General features: G+C 46.4%; 1 protein-coding gene across 5 annotated transcripts in view; it reads left to right on the plus strand.

Annotated features, from left to right (window-relative positions):
• ARHGAP10 (Rho GTPase activating protein 10) overlaps positions 1-26,232 on the plus strand; it is a 626,731-nt gene that overhangs the window by 544,015 nt on the left and 56,484 nt on the right. For all 5 annotated transcript variants that reach the window (XR_003857144.1, XM_029604362.1, XM_029604453.1 and 2 more), the window contains one exon: positions 25,420-25,579. Coding sequence is in view for 4 of the 5 variants with exons in the window: in XM_029604362.1 (XP_029460222.1) it covers positions 25,420-25,579 (160 nt within the window). In the remaining variant the exon portion in view is untranslated. The remainder of the gene's footprint in view (positions 1-25,419; positions 25,580-26,232) is intronic.

Genomic DNA, 26,232 nt, shown 5'->3' on the forward strand with positions numbered 1-26,232 from the left:
ATCCAAAGACACGGTAACAAAGTAAATGATAGTGAATAAGGACCAATTGGCCCATCTAGACTGCTCCATGTTATCCATAACCTCTCAAGACCATATCAGCCCCATCTTCTGTAAAGCGTCTTCAATGATAATTCTATTTTTCCATTACAAAGTATCACAGCCTGCAAACTTCCCATTCCCTCCCTCTCCCCAGAACAGTTACTAGGCCTCTGTACTTCCTTAAAGATGTAATAGGTTATCGACAGAAGCACCAGCTATGAGAGTTTATAGTAGCTGGATAATCGACTGATGAGAAGGATGGAGCTGTTTCATAGAAACGTACAATATGACAGCAGATAAGGTCCATGAAGCTAGTCTAGTCTTCACATTCCTTATGCAGCACCACAGAGCCTACCCAGTCTCAGGCTGTACCCTCACATCCTCTAACTAAAGATCCTCTGTGCTTATCCCAAGCTTTCTTGAATCCTACGGCTGGGGTTGCCTTTAGTGGGGAAAATTGTTACATAGTAAATGACAGCAGAAAAAGACTGACTGGTCTGCCCAGTTACCCTGTCCACACTGCTAAAAGTACACCCTAACTGCCAGCCCCATGGCATGACCACCTGCAAGATCTCTTCTTATCCAGGACAGTCTTTCTTCTTTTGTACTCTGCCTTCTTGGATAGAAGAGCACGGTCTTCTATGATGCGCAGTCGCTTCTGTTTGCACTCACATCCCTCCCCTGCTTCAGGCATCCCTGCTATGCATGGGGATTTGTGTCTGTTTTTTTCTTGACTTTCTTTGTAGAACTCAACTCTTCTCCAGCCTGGTAGGTCGGCTGCTTCGCAGGCAAAGGACGGCATGTAGCTTGGTATTCACCCATGTGTGAGGAGTACCATCCTGCTTATCATAGGAGAAAGCAGAGTTGCTTACCTGTAACAGGTGTTCTCCTCGGACAGCAGGATGTTAGTCCTCACGAAACCCTCCTACCTCCCCTGGGAGTTGGTTTCTCCATGTGTTAGCTATATCATGGACTGAAGGTCTTTGCCTAGGGGGCAGGGTGATGATTATAGCTGCATATGCTCAGTAGGGCACGCTGCAAGCTCTAGAATCTTTGAGATAAAGTTCCGTGCCTGGCTCCATCTGATGATGTCACCCATGTGTGAAGACTAACATCCTGCTGTCCTAGGAGAACACCCATTACAGATAAGCAACTCTGCTTTGTTTAAAAGGTATTTTAAATTGTATGTTTTGTGATTTGTCTGTTTTATAATTGTTTTATGTTGAATATGGAATCTGATTAGCTTAATTTCTTATAGGCGAACTATACATTTTTGTTAAATAGAAAAATAAATAAAAAGCTTTATAGTGCTCTGGCAATTACCTTGAGCCATTTGGTTCCCAAGGAAGTGGTAATATGTCTGTACAGTTCTTTGGTGAGAGTTTATGTGATGTATGTATTTTGGAGTCTGAATCTCCAAAGGGCTATAGATAGATCACAGGCAACCATAGAAGAGATACCAAAATGGGTCTTTAAGATTCACCCCAGAGAGCTTAGTGACATAAAATTTTCTTTACTTTATTGCCCTATGTAGTATTCCACTTCAAATAAGCATCCTGAAGCAGATTGTAGTGAACATCAAACTATTGGATAATGATACAAATATAATTCTTCCAAAACATGGTCACTAAACAAACAGTACCTCAGTAATACAAATAGAAGGCAACTGTCAAGCAAATCTGCATGACCACATATACACTTGTCTATGGCCGTGTGGAGATCTTCGATAGTATTTTATAACCCAGGCACATGTCTACCTACAGGCAAACATACGCAATGCATTGAAAGTGAGTATTTCAATGTATTGAATATGCATACGTTTCCTACGAACTTTAAAAATATACACACATAACTTTTGACCCACCCTGAAATGCCCCTATCTGCCCCTTCTTTTATGCGTACAGGCTACTTAACACGTGTATGTGCTCATTTTTAGGTGTGTGTGTATATGCTTTGAAAATTCACCCCCCTACAATACAATGACAATTTTAAAAAAGCAAACTTATCCAGTATACCGAATCATCAAATGTTTCCCCCAAGAAAAGCCTGCATGAGTAGCGAAAAGGAAGATGCAAAAAACTGGGGTCATGATAATGAAGCTGGAAGGGAGGTGGACTCAGGAGTCATGTAAACCATGGGTGGTGGATGCATGGATTAGTCTCTCGGGAGGTGTTTGCGCAAAATCCCTTCCGAAATTCAAGGATATTCAGTGTGGGGCGGATTTTAAAAGGAGCGCGAATAGGCCTACTTTTGTTTGCGCTCAGGCGCAAACAAAAGTACGCTGGATTTTAGTAGATACGCGCGGAGCCGCGCGTATCTACTAAAAAACCTGGATCGGCGCGCGCAAGGCTATGGATTTTGTATAGCCGGCGTGCGCCGAGCCGCGCAGCCTACCCCCGTTCCCTCCGAGGCCGCTCCGAAATCGGAGCGGCCTCGGAGGGAATCCTCTAACACCCTCCCCTCACCTTTCCCTCCCTTCCTCTACCTAACCCGCCCGCCCGGCCCTGTCTACACCCCCCCCTTACCTTTGTTGGGGGATTTACGCCTCCCGGAGGGAGGCGTAAATCCCCGCGCGCCAGCGGGCCTCCTGCGCGCCGAGCCGCGACCTGGGGGCGGGTACGGAGGGCGCGGCCACGCCCCCGGACCACCCCGGGCCGTAGCCACGCCCCCGTACCCGCCCCCAAAACGCTGCCGACACGCCCTGAAAACGCCGTGACGACCGGGACCGCCCCCCGACACGCCCCCTCCGAAAACCCCGGGACTTACGCGAGTCCCGGGGCTCTGCGCGCGCCGGTAGGCCTATGTAAAATAGGCTTACCGGCGCGCAGGGCCCTGCTCGCGTAAATCCGCCCGGTTTTGGGCGGATTTACGCGAGCAGGGCTCTGAAAATCCGCCCCTGGAGAGGAGCACGGAGGATCCTTAATGAGGGTAAAACTGAGACTGGACAGGATGCGTGGTATTACAGCAGGGAGGAGGAAATGGGCAAGCTATATGGGCCTTGGAGTTCTTCATCTGCCCTCAGGCTCTGTCTATATTTCTGGATTTCTAATTTTAATTGAAAGAGCATGAAGTGTAAAACAATGAAACAAAAAGATAACAGAATCGACTTCACCTAGAGACATAGTGAATTCAAACATCAATAAAATGAGCAATTGCTGTCTTTAGCTTCTTTTGCCATTATGTCTGCACAAATACCTCCTGTGGGAGGTGAAGCAGTGAACCTGCATTTAGTGCTGCTTTATTTTCGCTGGTAGAATTACTTATGGTGAGATAATTGAATTTGGTGGATTCCTGCCCAGCTGTTCTCCTAGAATTAAGTCAGTCAGGTATTGGATTCAAAGCCCAGAAATAGTATTTAAAAGCAATAGATGTGTGGCAACAGGAAGGTACGGCTGCTGATTATGAGGGGGACAGCAGGGTATGGTTGCTGGGCAGGGGGACAGACATATAACATTGTAGCTAGTATAGGATATGATTAGATGGCCCTAGTTCAAGCACTGGGGTTGGAGAGTTAGGAGAAGGGGGTACCACTCTGATCAGTACCCCCTCTGAGGCTTGCTGGAGTGGTGCGCTCCTGGTTGCATAAAAGGAGGGGGGGGGGTGTTGAGTGGAGAGGGTAGTCTGGCACTTTGAAGCAGTTGGTTTTGGTTGCAGCATTTTGTTTTGGGCCTCACCTCCTGAAAATGAAGTTCTCCCTGTCGGTGTACTCCCTATTGGAAGGTTTTTTCCTCACGTTTTTGGACTCCATGAACTATTTTCAAAGTCAATTTTGGAAAGTTTGGGGGTTTTTTTTCTCTTTTTGTGATTCCCTGGTCCTGGCTGGAAGAGGGACAGGCCCTGCCTCAGGAAAAAAAATCTGCAGAGCCCCTCTCTCCCCTTGAGGAGGGACAGTGGTGACTCGCCACAAGAGAGACTGAGAGAGAGTTTTCTGTGGATTTTGATTTTAGGTATTTTCCTGAGTTGGGAAGGAAGTTAGAAACTTGAAGATCTGTTTTTACCCAGCCAGGGACTCCTCTCCCTGAGAAATCTAGCTTAGCAGTTGGCGAGGAGAACAGGAGAAAGTAGAATCATGCCATCTGGCGATCTCACTGGAGTCTTCACCCCAGGACACTGACTGGATTTTTGAAGATCTGGAGTTCACTTTGGACTTCAGGAACTGTTGGGGAAGGGATCCCTCTACACATAGGATACCCCCACCCACTTAGGGCAACTAACCTTTCCACTCCATGGAGGGTAAGCAAATCTCAGGAGCCAGTGCTGAGGGACACTTACAAAGATAGAGAGAGTGAGAGAGAAGTATATGAAAATAGACCAGTCTGGACACGGATGTAACTGGGACAGCTTTGTTGATGCCAGTTGATCATTTTGAACCCATCACAGTAAACTTTTAATCTGGAACACCCCACCATTATGTCCAGCCTGTTCTTTCAGCGCATCTATACCGAAGACTTGCTAGTCAAACAAAGGGAAGGGATTGAAGGATAGCTTCCCCCCCACCCCCCAACTCTCGAGACAGATCCACGTCCCAGGTTGAAAGGACTGGTGACAGCACAACTGGGGATTAGCCCCGGGACTGAGTGTGACCCCTGCACAATTCAGCAGCCACCCTGATTTGGGATTACAAATGGAATGTTGAAAAGTCAGTCGAGGCTCTCAAGAATAGATAAAAAGAAATGTGCAACTCATACTGTAGCTGATAAAGCACAATAGGCGGCCATTATGATTGTGGGTGAGGGGGCAGCATGCAAGCTTATATAAGAGAGATGCTAGCCATAACAAATCTGTCACTTTCCTTTTTGCATTCTTTCATTTTCTTGATATAATTTGCAGATTCCAACTCCCAAGGAATGGATCGAAAAATGTGATACTTGTGGCACTTCTTATTTCATGTTCTCATTAAGGAAAATGCCAAGGATTTGCCAGAGAAAAAAAAATTGTATATTTACTTATGGTGCATCAGTACTTTCATGATGATATTGTAGATGCTATTGTGGCCCCCTCTTCTGCTATTTATCCTTGATGTCTGGGGTAACACTCAGTTCCGGGGTTTAGTCCCTTCACAGTCCCAACAGCCCCGGGACTGGATTCTACAAAAGCTGGGAAGGGTAGAGGATTGGACTTTTTCTGTGGGTGTCACTCTCAGTACGTGTAGTGTGAATGGGGGTACAAGTCAAATAACTAGATGGGAGAGACTGGGTGGCTGTTCATCTTAAACTTTACTGCTGCAGATCAGTTTTTCCAAATTCTCTTTATCTATGCAGGTGTCTCTTAGTTTTTGGGCTCCTGAAATTATATCACCTTCCAGGGCATGGAAAGTGAAAATCCCAGATATCCTTGAAGTGAACAGAAATCCCCTCCCAACAAATATCTGAGGACCAAAGATTCTCCAATATCTCGCAGCTCCCAGTCTTTCTCTCTCCTCTCAGGTTGAAACCTTTCCAGATGGCAATATACGATCTTCTTAGATAAACAATTTCAATTCTGCACTCAGTGAGGGAAAATGCTTTTCTCCATTTTTGGACAGGACAGGAGGCAGCAAAAACTTCCTCCAAACTCAAAAGGCAAAAATAGGCTCCCCCTGTGGCAAGTCATCACTGCCCATCCACTGGGTGTGAGATGCAAGCAGCAAGTCTTCTCTACTCCTATCCTTTCCAAGGTAGGACCTTTCTCTCCCTGAGCCAAGACTAAGGATCGGCAAGAAAACTTCCAAAACAAATTCCACAAATCTCTCAACTTAAAACTTGAGACAACCCTGCCAGACAGGTTATGTAGTGGAAAGATTATCTGCCTCCTTCCTAGTCCATGTTCCAGGACAATGGTGCCTAGCACCAGGCATAGAGGAAGGCAGAATAGCTACAAATTCTGACTCAAAATGCCACGCTTACCTTCACAGGCAGGAGCCTCCCACGAGAGCCACCACATAGAGAGGGGTGCTGTAGCACAGTGATATGCATGCTTCCCACACTTGCTATCCATGTTCTTAAAAAGGGCCATTTAGTGGAGATCACCAGGGATCGTCATTCTGTAATCAGAGTCCTGTCCCCCCGGCTTCCTATGGCAGATTTTTCAAGGTCCTGAGGCAAGAGTTAGCAAATTCTATGGCAGATTTTTCAAAATGTTGTGGCAGTTATGGACACATTAGAATAATTTTGCATAAAGATTTACACCTCTGTCTGTGAAAATCAGTTTTTGTTAAAAAAAAACTTTTAAACTATTTAAGCTATAATCAAATAAAAAATGTACCAAATACAAAAATCAATAATTCATCAAGATATCATATTACAAACTTTTAACTGTGAAATGTTATTTTTGTTTTGAATTGAAATAGTGCCACCTATTTTTTTATATTTTCTTGAGAAAGTCCTTGTCAATCTTTCCAAGTATATGAGCCTCTATATGCTGTAATGCCCTCAACAGCAGTGGATATGTGCATATATATTTGATACATGGATTCAGATACAAAAAGGGGTTGAGTTAGCACAAGTTTGAAACTTTTCAACCTTAATATCCGTCATTATAGCTTCTAAGAATAGAAATGCATGCCCTCTCAGCCAACTGTGAGACACCAACAATTGAATGCAGGCTTCCAAAAACTTGCAGACTTGTAAATGGTGTATGATTAGCCACATATGCATAATGTTGAAATTCTTCTAAAGGGACATCATCAAGGAATTATATTAAACTCATCTTTGGTTTGATAAGGGTTTAAGAGATCTTTGATGGATCAAACATTCCTGACTGCTTCCTCTGTCCACTCCAACTTCACTACCCACCCTCTTGTTCACTTCAGGACAGGAAGAAAGAGGGGTGGGGGGAACAACAGAATGAGGGGGTTCCCTGCAGGCTGCTTGTGAGGGGAGGGACTAGAGCAAGAACAAAAACTGAAGGCAGGCAGCTTTCTTCAAAAGATTGATTTAAGAGGTGTGAAAGCTTTCAGAAAGGTTGACTCTGTGGCAGGTTGTCGAATATGTATCAATAGACTAATTATGTGGGTTTTCCCACAGCTGCACAGTTATGGGAGGCTAGGGGCATTGACTGTAATAAGCAGAGTGTGTGTGTGTGTGTGTGTGTGTGTGTGTGTGTGTGTGTTTATATTTAGATAGATAGATAAATAGTATAGTACAACTGGCACTTACACAGAAAGTAAAAAAAATGGGGGCAATAAATCTAGACACACTCTAAATGCTTAATGATTGAACCCCACTAAATCATATCTAATAATATTGCCTTTATTTAATCACATCATCTTACAATAGTTGTAACCTACTATAACAAAGGAATCCATAAAATAAACACCACTCACTCACTTTCACATCTCCAGTAACACATGCCACATCATTTAAAACCAGTGATTCTCATTCAATGAAACTTGAAAACCTCTATCAAAAAAAAACCGGTAGTATTACATATTGCAAACCTCATGTACAATTTTTTAGAAGTGGAAGCAAGTAGGTTAGGGAATGCAATTTACTGTCCACCAGTTTATAATATTCACAGGCAAAATGTATTTATAAAGCTTCATGTAAATGATTTTTAATCGTGAGTGAGTTAGCGGTCCCCTGACACGGGCTGCATTGGGAGGGAACAAATCTGAAACTGAAAATAATATAGGTCAGAAGATGAACAACAGGGCAATAGGTCTCTACTACGCCAATTCCACTCTTTCAAAAGAATCTCCACTTTGCTTTCCATCATGGACTCAATCTTTGCGATAGACTTGTATCCTCTGAATACTGTGATTTGACCTTTATTCCCCCTCTGTACTCTGGACACTCTCCCTGTGGGATATGTAAAGCCTGTCCATTTTCTCTTACTATCTCTGTTTTCTCATCCCTTCCTTTATAAACCTTTGGTTCTGAGATTTCCCTTTGATTGCCATTCCACTGGCGTTGTGTATATGATACATTGCCCTTGCTTCCTTCTCTACATTGGCAAAACTATTCTCATGATTCACCCTTGGATCTTTAAACATCTTGGATCTGAAAACATCCCACCCCCACCCACCCCCAGTACCTGTTTGATGTATTTTCTACCTGCAGTTCTCATGTAACTGCAGTTATGATGTGACCACTAATACCGGTATAAAAAAGCTTTAAATAAATCAATAAACATCTATCATGTCTACGTCATTCTCAAGAGAACGCTCCACTTGTTCAACATTGACCAGAGGCATCTTGTACACTAGATAGAAGATCTATGCTTCTTCATTATAGATAAATTTTCTGTTCTAATAGAGGGAGGTGATTTTTCTCGTATATTACTTCAGCGAAAACTCCGCTGGATATTCACTCTCAAATCATTATCCCCGCACGGCCTTAATACTGAGATGGACTGTTTCCTTTTGATTTTTTTAAAATTATTTTCTTCGATTTTTCCAATTCCCCCAATCTTTGTTTTATTTCACCTTCTGTTTTCCCATGTTTGTTACTTATTCCTTTTTACCTCCCGCGATATCACTAGCATGTTTTCCTGACGACTACTGACGTGTACAAGATTGACAGATGCTGTCATTTGACCTTTGCTTTGGCGTCCTTTTCACCACTACTTAAACTTTTCTGTTTTGTCCCTTTTCAGCTTTGCTGTTCTTTACTTTTGTTAATCTATGTTCTGCTAAGCCACTCGTGTTATATATAATTTTACCAGCTTGGAAATTATTTTTCACTGAGCATGCTATATTTTGTCTCTTCTGATTTTGTTCTCTAGAAATCCTAATGTGAGAGCTTACTGAAATTATTGATTATTAAATTACTGACGAGACTTTTTATTACCACGTTTTATAATTGTTGATTTATATATTTTTGCTGTATTATCTGCTGGTTTTGTCCTAGTTCCCTGCTTGTCCACTTTCTGACCTTTTATTACTTTCTGTTTTAGATTTGGTCCCTCCCGAAAAGCAGTCTTTCGAAACATGGCCCGTGTCGGGGGACCGCTAAATCACTCATTATTAAAAATCATTTACATGAGGATTTATGAATAAGTTTTGCCTGTGGACAGTGAATTGCATTCCCTAACCTATTTGCTTCAACTCATAGGGCCAGATATTTGTACCTACGCGTGGGTGTAGATTTGTGTGCGCAACCCGGCATGCACAAATCTATGTCTGATTTTATAACATGCGCACGCAGCCGCACGCATGTTATAAAATCCGGGGCTGGCGCGCAAGGGGGTTGCGCGCCAAGCCCTAGGGGAGCCCCGATGGCTTTCCCCGTTCCCTCCGAGGCCACTCCGTTTTTCCAAGCTGGTAAAATTATATATAACACAAGTTATGTAATCATTTTCGGAGTGGCCTCGGAGGGAACTTTCCTTCCGCCCCCCAGCCCTACCTAAATCCCCCCCCTTTATTTTTTTATTTACGCCTGCCTCTAGACAGGTGTAGGTTGCGCGCGCCGGCCCAGCAGCAGTGGAGAGGCCTCTGGCCATGCCCATGCCCTGCCCCCGGACCGCCCGACCCACATCCCGCCCATTTTTTTCAAGCCCCGGGACTTACACGCGTCCCGGGGCTTGTGTGCGTCGCCGGGCCTATGCAAAATAGGGTCGGCGTGCGCAGGAGCAGGTTTTCGGGGTTACGTGTGTAATCCTTTTAAAATCCGCCCCATATTGTGGTTTGGGTCTTTTCCACCAACATCGTTGGCTAATCTTTTAGAAGACCAACAAATTTACAAAACCTTTAACAACTTCAAGAAAGATTCAAAATCAGATTCTTGAGTCCTCGAGCTATAACATTTCTCCCAAAGGTCATGCGAGTAAAGCATTTAAAACAGTTCCTTTGCCGCTGTTGAAGAGATGAGATCACATTCTGATGTGAGCAGAAAGTTCTCAGCACACGCCCCAACAAAGCCCCTTGTTTCACTCACTACTAGGGCTTCTTCAGGGGGTATTAACTCGTACATCAAGCTAATTCTTCTAAAAATAACTTTTATTGTCAAACGTCTTCTTCTCAGAGTTATATTCCTATGTGGATGTTCTGATGAGCTGCTTCTCAATCTTTTTCTTTTAATTATTATTCTTTTAATTGTCCACTGCAAACCAAACAAAAATACCTTTCACCATCTAAAATAGTGGTCCCCAACCCAGTCGGGTTTTCAGGATATCCACAATGAATATGCATGAGAGAAAATTTGCATGCACTGTTCCACAACATGCAAATTTTCTCTCATGCATATTCATTGTGGTTATCCTGGTGGGCCCCCAGGACAGGGTTGGGGACCACTGATCTATCTAAAACACCATTTAAAATAACTTGTGACTATAGAAATTGCTCTCTAAACATTTATTACCCCTGAAGAAAACCACAGCGTCGTACCTGCTCTCACAACTCTGCAGCATCCACCAACGCATTCGTGTTGGCTAAGCAGTCACCATTAAGGCACCAGAAGGTGTCATTTTAGCTGAATCAGACTCCACCCCCTATGACAAGTGCAACTTTGTAGATGCTTCATTCTGTAGATATGTTAAGATCCTTACGGTGAACTGTCTGCCATCTAAAAATGAATTTCAGTTCTTTTCATTGCAACAACAAAGAAAGGTTGCCTCCCCGGAGAAAGCCACGTGATATATGACAAAGAATTGTAAATGATCCATATCATGATTATATCCTAAGCAACGTCTAGCTTCTTAGTTTGAATACAAGATTTATGTTGTATAATCTGTGTTTTTTGTTTTTTTTTTGCTAACCTGGTATGACCAATGTACATTTTGCAACAAGGACGTACGCAACCTGCTTAGCATTACAAGTAAAATGACCTCTAAGAAAATGCCTAATGGGTAAATCTGGATGTTTAAATGTCTGAATTTGCATCACGTTTCTACAGACCACACAGTAATAGTCAAACTTCTCTCTCTCTCTCTCTCTCTCTATAAATTTGACTTTAATACCCATGAATTAGAAGTAAGAATGCTCATGTCTGGGTTCATCGGGTGGCTGGCTGAGCCAGCCACCCGATGGTGCTGGTTCTTTGCTGGTTCTTTGCTATTGCGTGAATGGAAATATAGTTCTGATGTCGCTAAGAAAGGAAGGACCGTATCTTTGTGAATGCAATTAATAAAACCAGGCCTCTGCCTTTCTTTTGACATGTAACCATATGGTTACTCTACATTGTCTGCTAATACATTTTTTCTTATATATTGCACAGAGATGGTAGTCTTGATATATGGACGTTTTCTACTACATACAGTAGATGCCAAAAATATGATGGCAGGCTATGCACCCTAGCAATGGGAATATACATATATAAGTGCTATACATTGGCATCCTGTTTAAAAGAAAGGCAGAAAGTTTTGACTTGAGTACCTTTTGGGAAAATAAATAAGTTAACTCATTTTGAAAACTATAAAGCATTTCATCATATTCTACAAATAAAGAGCAATGTGCCTAAAACAGGAAGGAAACCATTTAAACACTAAATTGGAGAGCAACAAATGTTCCATAGTTCCAGAACAAACATAAAAGGAAAGATAAGGGGTAAAATAAACAAATTATAATCAGTCTCTTGAAGTAATAACAGCACAGTGGCAGGAAGCTGGGAAAGGGTTATTAGAGAAGATACAGCCAAATCCACCAAAGCTTAATCAGGTGATAGATCCATTCGCTTAGTAAATCTTCCTTCCCTCTTCGTAGGGTTTGTTTTTTTCCTTTCACCTATCCACACCTTCCTTGATCATTTAAATGGGATCATTCAAAGTTCCCCCTTGGCCAGTATTTTGAAAAGATCCTCCTCTGAATTTGAATTATCCCTTGGCTTGTTTTTGGTTCAATAAGTGGTAGCGCAAAAAGAAGGAAATTCATGCAAACGTTAAATTACAGGGCTGACCTAGTTGGTTCCGTTTTTGGAGCAGATCTCTGCTAACTGTTCCAGTAGGGGTTGAGGATGCTGTGGAGGGAGGTGGCTTTCACAGCCTCTGCAGGGGGTTGTGGCAGGTGGGGAGCAGAGGCAGAATCCCAGTCATTACTCAGAGATACCTAGTGGCTTGACTTAAGACCTTGCTTGTAGGAATGGGCCGTGGTGCCGAGGACAATTGCTGCAATGACAAAGAATATATAAAATTGGGGAAAAGACCCCCAGGACATTTTAAAGGATGTCTCACGGTGCCTGGTCCAGCCCTGTCTCCAATTGAACTGGAAAGCCAGGGAAGATGAATTTCAAATAATTGTATGTGGCTGCATATACGCGGGTATGTTGCCACATGTAGATTTGCTGTAGTATGTATAACATGTATGATATACATGTGTGTTATAAAATACGTGTATCACTATCCTGCAGCAAACAAGCATATGTAGACTTACACGTGAGTACATCCAGTGCACTTAAACCACATTTTCCTGTCGTGTAGCCAGACGGACTCAGAACAAGTGGGTATAGTGTGCTCGTGCTAGCAGTTGGAGACGGATCTGACGTCAGCACGGGTACATATACCCCCACAGGAAGTGAAGCAACTCAGTAATTTCCGTCTCCAAAGCAGTTTGGAGAGCCTGCACGCTCGCTGAGCGTGTTTCCAATCTACTTTCTATTTTCTACTTTCTACTTACTACATTTCTACAGGAACATCGAGCCCCGCACTCCTGCGGTGATACCATTCGGTCCCTCCCCCAGTTGAGTTTCCCGAGGTGATTTCCGTGATCCCTCGGAGGTTTAGGCCTCGGTCCGGTGGCCGAATCACGGCAGGGACCAAGCCCCCGAGCAGGAAAGGCTTGGGTTGGGCTAAGAGGCACCTCGGTCCCGGCATGGACTTGGGAGGCAGCGGGTGCATTCCTCAAGCGCGGCGGTGAAGGTATTTCCCCTCTCCCCCCGCAGCCGGAGACCGCCCGGGTTTCAGCCGGGAAGCACCGAGGATCAGGTAAGGCGCACAACTTTTACTTTGGTCTCCGAAGTTCGAGGATCGGCGGCGTTGCCTGTATGCGGCACGCAGCGGAGGTTGCCATTTTGTGGGCCCTGTTCAGGTATTGAGCGCCCATGATAGGCGCCTGTATCGTATTGAGCGCTTCTTATTGAGCGTATATTGCATATGGTTGAGCATATATTGTATTGAGCGTATATTGCTGACCGCATATTATTGAGCGCATATTGGGGCGGATTTTCAGAGCCCTGCTCGCGTAAATCCGCCCAAAACCGGGCGGATTTACGCGAGCAGGGCCCTGCGCGCCGGGAAGCCTATTTTACATAGGCCTTCCGGCGCGCGCAGAGCCCCGGGACTCGCGTAAGTCCCGGGGTTCTCGGAGGGGGGCGTGTCGGGGGCGTGTCGGGGGGGCGGGCCCGGTCGTCGCGGCGTTCCGGGGGCGTGTCGGCAGCGTTTTGGGGGCGGGTACGGGGGCGTGGCTACGGCCCGGGGGCGTGGCCGCGCCCTCCGTACCCGCCCCCAGGTCGCGGCCCGGCGCGCAGCAGGCCCGCTGGCGCGCGGGGATTTACGTCTCCCTCCGGGAGGCGTAAATCCCCCGACAAAGGTAAGGGGGGGGGGGTGTAGACAGGGCCGGGTGGGTGGGTTAGGTAGGGGAAGGGAGGGTAAGGTGAGGGGAGGGCAAAGGAAAGTTCCCTCCGAGGCCGCTCCGATTTCGGAGCGGCCTTGGAGGGAACGGGGGAGGCAGCGCGGCTCGGCGCGCACAGGCTATACAAAATCGATAGCCTTGCGCGCGCCGATCCAGGATTTTAGTGGATACGCGCGGCTCCGCGCGTATCTACTAAAATCCAGCGTACTTTTGCTTGAGTCTGATGCGCAAGCAAAAGTAGGCTGATCGCGCTTCTTTTAAAATCTACCCCATTGTATTTAGCGTATATAGCTGCCGCTTATTATTGAGCACATATTGTATTAAGCGTATATAGTTGCCGCTTATTATTGAGCGCATATTGTTGAGCGCATATTATATTGAGCGCATATTATATTAAGCTCTTGTTGTATTAGCGCATATTGCTGCCGCATATTATTCAGCGCATATTCTTCAGAGCGCAATGGAACAATCGAATGCCCCGGTGTCCCCGGCGGCGCCGCCTCCTGATTCCGGCGTGAAAGCTCTCGGCCTCTGCTCAGCATGCCAGCTCAGAGCCACGCACAGCGAGGAGCCAGACTCCCTTTGTGCCCAATGTGAGGGATGCAATCAGCTTCCCGTCCAGGCCCTGCTGTTACTGTGGCTGCTGCTCCTGTTGCTGCTTCAGCGGACCCTGCCCCTGGACCTTCGCGCCCTTATAGGGGGCGAGCGCACCCGCCTCCGGGCAGTCCGGTTCAGGCAGATCCTGATGTCTCGGAGACTGAATCAGAACCCTCCGAGGAGGGGGAACTTCCCTCGGGGATGGAGCCATATCGAACCATGAGGCGGTTCTTTCCCAAGGAAGATCTCTCCGACCTAATATCTCAGTGCCTGGCGGAGTTGGATATTACAGGCCCCAGCACTACGGTGCCATCTACACAGAACCCTCTGCTGGAAAGTCTTCGTCCTACAGCCCACCATTTTCCCTTCTTGCAAGCCGCACAGCAACTGATAGATCTGGAATGGGCTGCACCAGCGGCCTCATTCAAAGGGGGTCGGGGCCTGATAAGCATGTACCCCCTGGATCCGGCAATCAAGGAGATGCTGGCGTGCCCTCAGGTGGACGCCTTGGTTAGCGCGGTGGTCAAGCGCACTACCATTCCAGTTGAGGGGGGGGGGGCGGCCCTCAAGGAACCTCACGGAACCTCACGACCGGCGACTGGACACCATCCTAAAACAGACATTTGAGGTGGCAGCTCTGTCTTTGTGAATTGCAACCTGCTGCACAGTGGTGACGCGTTCCTGTTTGTCACAGGTCAGGAACAATGCTCCGGCGGTGGACATGGAGTCCGCTCTCTCGTTCCTCACGGATGCTGCATCCGACCTCGTCCGTACAACAGCCAAGGGGATCTCATCTTCTGTGGCTGCCAGGAGGCAGCTCTGGATACCTAATTGGTCAGCGGATGCTCCTTCGAAGACACGCCTCACCAGAATGCCCTTTAGGGGTTCTTTCCTGTTCGGCAGCGACCTTGATAAACTGGTCAGCACATGGGGTGCCTCTCCTATACCTCGACTGCCAGAAGACAGGTTCAAAAGGAACCAGCGCACCTTTCCAAGGCCTTCCAGAGGCAGAAGCTCCCAACACTTCCTTCCCTATAGGGGTCGCTACCAGGCACCTCGTCCTCAGGCCAGGAACCAGTCCTTTCGGCCCAAGCAGCAGAAGAGGGGAGCCGGCTCGGGTTCAGGCCCCGGCCGTGCCTCCCAATGAGAATCAGCCGATCCATCTGAGGGATGGGGCCATAGGGGGCAGGTTAACCCTCTTCTACCCCCAGATGGGTCGAGATTACGTCGGACCAGTGGGTCCTCGCCATCATCCGAGAGGGTTACTTTCTGGACTTCCATCATCTACCTCCGGACAGGTTTGTGGAATCTTCGTGTCCGATCCACAAGAAGGCCGCATTGGAAGCTACCTTGGTGAGGCTTCTGTCCTTGAAAGCCATAATCCCGGTACCTGCACGGGAAATGAATTCTGGGCATTATTCCATTTATTTCATGGTACCCAAGAAAGAGGGCACTTTCCGGCCCGTATTGGACCTCAAGTCAGTCAATCGATACTTACGGGTCCCGAAGCTTCGCATGGAAACTCTGCGCTCAGTCAAGAACGCAGTACAGCCAGGAGAATTCCTCTCGACCTTGGATTTATCAGAAGCCTACCTGCATATCCCGATTCACCAGGATCATCAGCGCTACCTACGCTTCAAGGTGCTGGGACGCCACTTCCAGTTCCGGGCTTTGCCCTTCGGGCTGGCCACATCGCCGCGGACCTTCACCAAGGTGATCGTAGTGGTAGCAGCGGCACTCAGACGGGAAGGAATCCTTGTCCATCCCTACCTAGACGATTAGCTGATCAGGGCGAAATCGCGAGAGGAGAGCCATCGGGCAACCAACAGAGTGATCGCCCTCCTGGAAAGCCTGGGATGGGTATTCAACCTAAACAAGAGTTGCCTACAGCCTTCCCAATCTCTGGAATATCTGGGAGTCCAGTTCGACACCCAAGCAGACACAGTCAGTCTCACCACCAAGAGAAGATTAAAACTTCAGACGCGTCTTCGGTCCTTGATGGGAGCCAGTCGGCCCACAGCTTGGGATTACCTGCAGGTTCTCGGTCTCATGGCATCCACCCTGGAAGTGGTACCCTGGGCAAGGGCCCATATGAGAACTCTACAACGCTCCCTGCTCTCTCGATGGAGCCCCCGCTTCCGGCATTACTCCATGCATCTACCTCTAGCGGCCAGAGTGCGGACTCAGCTACGGTGGTGGTTGCAGTCCAACCACACGAGCAGGGGGTCAAAGATGTCCTCCCCCACGTGGACTCTGCTCACCACAGATGCCACCACAGATGCCTGAGCGGATGGGGAGCACACTGCCACCACAGATGCCACCACAGATGCCTGAGCAGATGGGGAGCACACTGCGAAGAACTCACCGCCCAAGGACGGTGGAGCAGGGAAGAGTCAGGGTGGAACATCAACCGACTAGAGGCATGGGCAGTCTGGTTAGCCTGCCTGCGATTTGCTCACAGACTGAGGAAATGAGCAGTCAGAGTGATGTCAGACAACACCACCACGGTGGCATACATCAACCGACAGGGCAGAACCAGAAGCCAACAGGTGTCCCTCGAGATAGCCCCGCTGATGGCTTGGGCAGAGGCGAATCTTCAGGACATCTCCGCTGTCCACATTGCCGGAAGGGACAACACCACGGCAGACTTCCTCAGCAGAGAAAGCCTAAATCCGGGGGAATGGCAGCTGTCCCCCACAGCCTTCCAGATGATTGTGGATCACTGGGGGATTCCGGACATGGACTTACTAGCGGACAGGTCCAATGCTCAAGTACCCAGATACTTCAGCCGCAAGCGAGATCCGTTCTCTCACGGGATCGACGCCCTGGTTCAGCCATGGCCTCCAGGGGCCCTGCTATACGCCTTTCCTCCATGGCCCCTGCTGGGCACCCTTATCCACAAGATTCAGAAGTACCGGGGCCTAGTTCTTCTAGTGGCACCAGACTGGCCAAGAAGACCCTGGTACGCGGACATGAGAAGACTACTGGCAGGGGAGCCCCTTCCCCTGCCTCCGCTCAGGGACCTGCTACGTCAAGGTCCCATCCTTCACGAGGATCCAGCTCAATTCTCTCTTACGGTCTGGCCATTGAGAGGGCTAGACTGAAGAAAAGAGGTTACTCGGAGCCAGTGATAGATACACTCCTCCAAGCTCGCAAGTTTTCCACATCCCTCACCTACGTAAGGATCTGGAGAGTGTTTGAAGCCTGGTGCGACACGCATGGCACCAATCCACATGCGACTACTATCCCTATTGTTTTGGATTTCCTGCAGGATGGACTTCAGAAGGGGCTCTCCCTCAGCTCCATCAAGGTTCAGGTGGCTGCGCTGTCTTGCTATGGTCCCAGGAGGGTTGGCAAGACCATTGCCACGCATCCAGATGTTTCTCGCTTCCTGAAAGGAGTCAAGCACATTCGTCTGCCACTGAAGTGGCCAGTGCCTTGTGGAACCTCAATATTGTTTTGGATTTCCTCGCGGGATCCACCTTCAGACCCCTTCGGGGCCTGTCTCTCCGTTCTCTCACTTTGAAGATGGTATTCTTGCTGGCTGTATGTTCAGCACGCCGCATCTCAGAGCTACAAGCACTGTCCTGCCGTGATCCCTTTCTCAGAATCACTTCTGAGGCTATCCATCTTCGCACAGTTCCATCCTTCTTGCCTAAGATAGTCTCACAATTTTACCTCAACCAGACCATATCTTTGCCAACCACGGCAGGTCTGAAGAAATCTGAAGACGGGCGTTTGCTACGCCATCTTGACATTGGCAGATTGCTGCCCAGATATCTGGAAATGACAGAAACAGTACGAAAGACTGACCATCTGTTTGTCCTTCACAGCGGGAAGAAACAAGGTGAAGCGGCCTCTCGGCCCACCATCGCCCGCTGGATTAAAGAAGTCATCAGAGCAGCCTACGTAGAGGCCGGAAGTAACTGCCTCTACAAGTCAAGGCTCATTCTACCAGAGCCCAAGCAGCATCTTGGGCGGAATCTAGGATGCTGTCGCCTGCAGAAATATGTAAAGCGGCGACATGGTCCTCCCTCCATACCTTCTCCAGGTTTTACCGTCTGGATGTCCAGGTCAGGGAGGATACAGCATTTGCGAGGGCGTTCTTACACGGTCCTCAGGCAGCCTCCCGCCCAGTCCGGGAGTAAAGCTTTTGTACATCTCACTTGTTCTGAGTCCATCTGGCTACACGACAGGAAATGTGGAGATTACTTACCTGATAATCTCATTTTCCTTAGTGTAGACAGATGGACTCAGCATCCCGCTCAGCTGCCTGTAGTCATTGGTTTCACCGATTCAAGGTAAGCCTTATCACTTCTTACATGAGTGCGTCCACTCTGCCAGGTGTCGACGCCTTCCGGTTGGGAATGCTGGCGGTCTCCAGCTACTATCAATCGGTTAGGGGAATCCTGTTTTCACTATTTTTCTTTGATCGTCTGTACACATATATCCATAACAGCTTTTGCAAGGAAGATTACTGAGTTGTTTCACTTCCTGTGCGGTATATGTACCCGTGCTGACGTCAGATCCGTCTCCAACTTCTAGCATGAGCACACTATACCCACTTGTTCTGAGTCCATCTGTCTACACTAAGGAAAACGAGATTATCAGGTAAGTAATCTCCACAATATCAGTGCATTGAGCGTACGTATTTTACCCACCTGTTTAAAAAAATATACATGCATATATTCTACACGTGAAAGTAAAGTAGGATGTACTTGCAAAGTCCCAATTTACACACATAAGTTGATGTATTTTATAATGCGTGCGCACGTCGATGAAATTACCAGTGTTACTAGTTATTCCACCAGTTTGCTCAGTTCTTTTCCGAGTCATCGAGACCCTCCTGGTTCTTCAGTCTGAACAATCCCCCCTCCCCCAGTTCACCCAGACCTCCCACCCAGTCAGTACTACACAATAAACCTGTTCAATATCTCTTACACCAGATGATTAGCAAGTTTATTGGAAAATGTACACATATAAGTGTCTTTTAAAATCGAAACTTACATGTGCAATTGTTTTCCCTGTTTGGGAACGCCCCTGCACAATCCCTTTTTTCACACGTATGTGTGCACATGAAAGTGAAAATACATACGTATTTTGGAATACAGAATACATGAGTATAGGCTGATCTAGAAGACTAAAGACTAGGGGGAACAAGATGGCAGCGTGAGCCAGGTCCGTTAAACGCTCTCTCCCTGCGAAAGCTTACTTCTTGAAAGGATGCCGGCAAAAAGGAAAGGGAAAGTTTGTACTTACCCCACCGAAACAACTCTCCCTTCTGGACAGCATCTAATAACATCGTTCGGTCCTGGCCCTGCTTCACTATCGGGGAGCAATTTCCCTGCTGAGGGAACAGCGGAACTGTTTGGGGAGGTCATGCTTAGCCCCCCCGGATCTTCAACCACAGTCTGCCCCGAGGTCTGCTGGAGCTCCTCTGTTGCCCGTGGCACTGGGCAATGAAATCTCTGAGGAACGTCCAGAAGGTGGGGGCCAGAGAGGAGGCTTATTCAGGCAGTCCATTTCCCCCTTGTGGCTGGTGGCGTCGGCGCAGAGGATTTCCCTGCGACTTTGACACTGAATGGGAGCCTGGATATATGTGGAGGAATGGAGGTTGCCGCTATGAGACCATCAGAGGAGGCAGACGTTCCCTGTCACTGAGTAGAGGGTGAGTCCTTTGTGGTTCCATCAAAGCCTGCGGTGGTAATGCTAGACGCGTTATGGGACCTGGTAGCCGGTTTTGGCTGCTCACTGAGAGACCAAGGGACTAAGTTGGTTCACCTTAAAAAAAGAATTGATCTCTTGGAGGGAAAAATGGATGGTCAGTTCGCAGATGCTAAATTACGATTAGAGAAGGTTGAAGCCTCCTCTTTAAAAATACATGACTGTAATGTTAAGTTAATTAAGGATTTTATTAGTACCTCAAGACGATTAGAATATTTGGAAAACTATAATAGGCGCTTAAATCTTCGTTTCTTAAACTTCCCTAAAATTATGGGGGAAGAACCCTATTATATTTTAAGAAGTTATGTTAAGGAAATACTAAAATATGAAGATGATAAATTACCGTCTGTATGTAAATTGCTATTTATGCCTGTTTCTGCCAAAGTGAGAAGTTCTCAAAAGCAGTCTGAGGTGTTAGAGAATTTAACACAATTTCTGGAAAACTCCTCTATGGAGATGTATGACCGTGCAACTCTCTTGGTTACATTTTCTACAGAGCAAGAACTTAGACCTAGATTTTCTAAGCTACCACAGCTTCCTGAATCGCATGGTAACGGGGGCGAAGCGGGGGGCGGGCCTGCGAAAGCTGGCAGCGATCGCACCTCCGTGGTGCGATCGCTGCCGGCTTTCGCACCCAATAGCGCCATCATAAAAGGTGGTGCTATTGGGCGCGCTAGTGACAGCAAAAGGGCCCTTACCTTTTCGCCGTCAGCGAAGTCATCGCGGAGTCCGCTCCAACTCCACCCCGATTTAGTGATCGCACGCGAAAAGTCCCTTTTCGCATGCGATCGCTTTGGAAAATGACCCCCTTAGTGAAGTAATGTGGAGATATTTTAAGAATATCTCTGCTTACTTCACACGTGTAATCCAGGAAAGGAGACGGGAGTTTCTTTTGTTAAAATCTCAGATTGTATCTTTTGGTTTTTCCTTTTGTTTAAGGTACCCGTGTAAATGTGTGATTCGTTCACAATATGATTCCTTTAATTTCTTTTTTTCCAGAACAGTTGAAGTCATTCATTAACTCTAGGAACATAACTACCCTATCTCTAGTAAACATCTAGGTTGTGAAGATCTTTAAGTATAAGTAAAAGAAGCAGTGATCACGTTAAATGCCTGTTTCTGTTATGAATATTTCTTTTATTATCTCCCTGTAATCCGTTCCCCTTCCTTTGGGCTATTACTTAAGTTGGTGAAAATGTGCATTTAGATTGTTTATAAGTTATCCTGGATAATATTTTGTTGTATATTGTATTTGCCTTTTTCGTTTCTTTCTGGAAGTAAGTGTTTTCTTACTTGTATATTTGTTGAAAATGATAAAAATAAAATTAAAAAAAAAAAAAAAAAAGACCGCGCAGAAATGCAGATTTTTACTCATGAAACATTTTGAAAATTCACCTTTAAAAGAGCAGGAGGAAAATGCTGGCCCTCCAAATAAAAGTTTAATTTAAAAGATGTATGTTGGGGGGAGAATAAATCACTGTGTCAAATGAAAGGAAATTCTTCTGAGTACCATTGTGGAAGAAACATTTAGTCTTGCTCATGGCCGTATTCTCCACAGTGCGGCTCAAGTCATCTCCCTTCAGCCGGGATGGAGGTTCTGAGTTTTGTCTTATTCTTTAATTTTTGAGAGTTTTCTCATTTGTCATACCATAACAGAACAAGAGTTTGATCCTCTATAACAGGGGTCGGGAACCAATGGCTCGAGAGCCAGATGTGGCTCTTTTGATGGCTGCATCTGGCTCGCAGACAAATCTTTAATAAAAAAGTAAAAATCTAATAAAAACCCCCACCCTCCTGACGCCCCCCAAGACCTCCAAAATTAATTTACTACAACCCCCCCTCCTGACCCCCCCTCAAGACCTGCCAAAAGTCCCTGGTGGTCCAGCAGGGGTCCAGGAGCGGTCCGGGAGCGATATCCTGGACTTGGGCTGTCGGCTGCCAGTAGTCAAAATGGCGCCGAAGGCCCTTTGCCCTCACTATGTCACTGGGGTCGACCAATGGCGGCGGTAGCCCCTGTGACATAGTAAGGGCAAAGGGCCGTCGGCTGCCAGTAATCAAAATGGCGTTGACGGCCCTTTGCTCTTACTATGTCACAGGGGCTACCGCCGCCATTGGTCGACCCCAGTGACATAGTGAGGGCAAAGGGCCATCGGCGCCATTTTGACTACTGGCAGCCGACAGCCCAAGTCCAGGAGATCGCTCCCGGACCGCTCCTGGACCCCCGCTGGACCATCAGGGACTTTTGGCAGGTCTTGGGGGGGTCAGGAGGGTGGGGGGTTGTAGTAAATTAATTTTGGAGGTATTGGGGGGCATCAGGAGGGTGGGGGGTTTTGTTAGATTTTTACTTTTTATTAAAGATTTGTCTGCGAGCCCTGGACCCCCGCTGGACCACCAGGGACTTTTGGCAGGTCTTGGGGGAGTCAGGAGGGTGGGGGTTGTAGTAAATTAATTTGGTAGGTCTTGGGGGGGCGTCAGGAGAGTAGGGGGTTGTAGTAAATTAATTTGGTAGGTCTTGTATGGCTCTCACGGAATTACATTTTAAAATATGTGGCGTTCATGGCTCTCTCAGCCAAAAAGGTTCCCGACCCCTGCTCTATAATAACTGATGACTTACATCCTGCAACTCTGTTTTTCTTTGGTCCACATAAGTTACATGTTTCACAAGCTTTTGATTAGTTTTTAGGCAAGCCAAAATTAAATAGTGAATGTCAATAGAATCATTTTGAATTAGGGATCATTTACTGAAATATTACTTTTCTTTTCTGCTGTTTTTATGTGTCTGATTTTATTATATTGTTTGTATTTTATTCCTGTGTTGGGTTTGTTTATGCTTGTACATCACTTTGAGCTTTTTGATAGGCAGTATAAAAATGTAAATAACAAACACTAAATAGTGTCTGGGGGCAGTGGAGCAGAGTGACAGGGAAGAAAAAGGATCGGGCTGATTGCTTGGATTTCAGTATTATTATTTTTTTGTTAAGCCAAAGAAGCTGACTCAGATGAAGAGGAATGATTGGGTTCTGATTAATTTCCGTTTCGAAAGTAAAGCAGCCTCTTGTCTGTGAACGCAATTCAAAGATGAATCATAGCTGACAATATTCAAATAAAGGATGGGCTGAAAAGAACCATTGCAACTGTAGATCACACAGCTCAGGTTAGCTGACATTAAATGTAACGTTCCCTTCGGGCTTAGCCCTCCCCCTCAAAAAAAGAAAAAAAAAAAAAGTAAAGATCATAGGGGCAGCCAAACATTTTTCATTTGGTTTTTTTTTCATTTCGCTTTAGTGTGCACTAAAGATTTTAGTGCAAACTAATTTGATTTCGCATGCCCTAAAAATGAGTGCACAGTAATCAAATTGAAACTTCACATCCCTAAAAGTTAATGATTAGAGAGGGATTTTTGCCACTCCTATTTAAAAACCATGCACAGGACTTGTCATTCCAGAAGCTACCTGCCTCATTCTTTGACTTCTGTTAAAGCATATTGCTTAATGTCTTGCTAAAATAATTCTTCTCCAGTTGTGTTTTTTAGGTTGTCTAGCAATCTGTTTGATGGGAAATATGATTTGTTGGGTTTTTTTTTTTGGGGGGGGGGGGGGGGGTTGCTTCTATGGGAGTTTTAAAAACATTTTTCAAGACCTGGGATCTTTCAGGGTCTGATTTATTACGGTTTTTCCCTCATGGATTCAGAATGAGAAAAATATCCCTTAGTGAATTGGCCCCTTAGACTTTTATTTTGCATAATTTGAAAGGAAACACTGTAGACATTTTAGTGCTATAGCTCTTGACTGTTTACTGTGAACTGCATATATGTAAGTTATCAGGGCCAGTGCAAGGGTATTAGGTGCCCAAGCGCCCTTCTGCTTTTTCCCCTCTCCCCCCCCCCCCCAGTCATGCCGCCTCGCCTGGGCTCACACACTCTCTCCCACTCCTCCAGGCGGAGGAAATGGGAGCAAGATGGCAGAAAGTGGCGCGAGCTGGGGTCTGGCCTGAGGGAGCCACCACGGGGGGGGGGGATCAGGTTACCGCATGGCTGAGTGAAGTGCTAGGTCTGGTGAGGACGGACGGGTCGCTGGCTCTTGCTGCCTCGGCTGCTGCCCCTGGGACCTTGGCACCCTAGGCTCCTGCCTAGTAGTTCCGCCGGCCCTGTAAGTTAATGCGCATACAGTTACATTAACTACATAAGAACATGCCACACTGGGTCAGACCAAGGGGTCCATCAAGCCCAGCATCCTGTCCCCAACAGTGGCCAATCCAGGCCATAAGAACCTGGCAAGTACCCAAAAACTAAGTCTATTCCATGTAACCATTGCTAGTAATAACGGTGGTTAATTTCTAAGTCAACTTAATTAATAGCAGGTAATGGACTTCTCCTCCAAGAACTTATCCAATCCTTTTTTAAACACAGCTATACTAACTGCACTAACCACATCCTCTGGCAACAAATTCCAGAGTTTAATTGTGCGTTGAGTGAAGAAGAACTTTCTCCGATTAGTTTTAAATGTGCCACATGCTAACTTCATGGAGTGCCCCCTAGTCTTTCTATTATCTGAAAGACTAAATAACCGATTCACATCTACCCGTTCTAGACCTCTCATGACTTTAAACACCTCTATCATATCCCCCCTCAGTCGTCTCTTCTCCAAGCTGAAAAGTCCTAACCTCTTTAGTCTTTCCTCATAGGGGAGCTGTTCCATTCCCCTTATCATTTTGGTAGCCCTTCTCTGTACCTTCTCCATCGCAATTATATCTTTTTTGAGATGCGGCGACCAGAATTGTACACAGTATTCAAGGTGGGGTCTCACCATGGAGCGATACAGAGGCATTATGACATTTTCCATTTTATTCACCATTCCCTTCCTAATAATTCCCAACATTCTCTTTGCTTTTTTGACCTCCGCAGCACACTGAACCGACAATTTCAATATGTTATCCACTATGACGCCTAGATCTCTTTCTTGGGTGGTAGCACCTAATATGGAACCTAACATTGTGTAGCATGGGTTATTTTTCCCTATATGCATCACCTTGCACTTATCCACATTAAATTTCATCTGCCATTTCGATGACCAATTTTCCAGTCTCAGAAGGTCTTCCTGCAATTTATCACAATCTGCTTGTGATTTAACTACTCTGAATAATTTTGTATCATCCCACTCGTCGTATTCCTTTCCAGATCATTTACAAATATATTGAAAAGCACCAGCCCAAGTACAGAACTGTTTAGAATTTTTTTATGATCTGAATTTAATATGTATTTATGAATTGTATTTTTCATGCATTGTATTTAATTTTGCAAGCCACTTTGGGTGGTCCTAAGGAACAATAAGGTGGGTTAGAGTAAAGCGTGCAGAGATTGATGTTCAGGAATGGGTTCCACAGGACAGATCCAAATGTCCAAATATCAGTTTTGCAGCATGAGAATGAAGTTTCCATCTCTCCAAAAATTCAGTCATTTCCACAGGTGCTGGAGTTTTGCATTAATCGTCTTGGAATTAGCAGGAGGACAAATTAGTCTTCATATATATATATTTTTTTTTTTTAGTTTTCACTTTCTGAACTTGTGTTTCCTTTTCTAGTTGACAATCATAGCTTCCCCAAGGAGGACACCCCCACCGGCAGCATGGATTCGCTTTCTTCACAGTCTCCCACACCAATGGCTTCTACCAGCCCACCGGGGCCAGACAGAAACCACCTCATTACGAACAGTGGGGATCTTCTTGACTGGCCATCATCTAAGTAAGTGACTGGCATCCAAAGCATTTGATTCCCTTTGAGTTTGGTAGGAACACAACAAGTCATCTTGAAGCTGACTTGTTTTGATCTTGTTAGGGTTGGAGGTATAGTGTTAAAATAAAAATGAATAAAAAGGCAGCACTATTCTTACTAATTTTTTTTTCAAATTTAATTTTGGATTATATTTGCTCATGCCGTTTCATTGGGAGCTCAGCATGAGTTACATTAAGATACAGTAAGAGTTTCTCTGTCTATACCAGTGGTTCTCAACCGGTGTGTCGCCACACACTAGTGTGTCGCCAGGAACACGCAGGTGTGTCACCACACTTCCCGGTCCCCAGCTGCTCTCCGGTCCTCTTCCACCTGGGCTTAAAATGCTGTCAGCCCGGGTGGAACGCAGCAGAACAGCTGGCGTCAGCGGCACCGGCATGGTCTCTTCTTCTCTCCCCCCCCCCCCCCCCCACAGCCCGGAAGAGGAAGTGGTGAGCAGCGGGTGCATGCACAGGAAGAAGAGACCATGCTAGTGCGGGCAGCGTCCGCCCGGAGAACAGAAGAGAGGCGTGGCCTTGAGGGATGAGCAGCGCGGCTTGGAGAAAAATGAAGAAGAACGTCAACCCCCGCGGCCGATGGGACTCCTTTCTCTGCGAGGGCTGAAA

The sequence above is a fragment of the Rhinatrema bivittatum genome, chromosome 1 (assembly GCF_901001135.1).
Source record: "Rhinatrema bivittatum chromosome 1, aRhiBiv1.1, whole genome shotgun sequence".
Taxonomy (NCBI): domain Eukaryota; kingdom Metazoa; phylum Chordata; class Amphibia; order Gymnophiona; family Rhinatrematidae; genus Rhinatrema; species Rhinatrema bivittatum.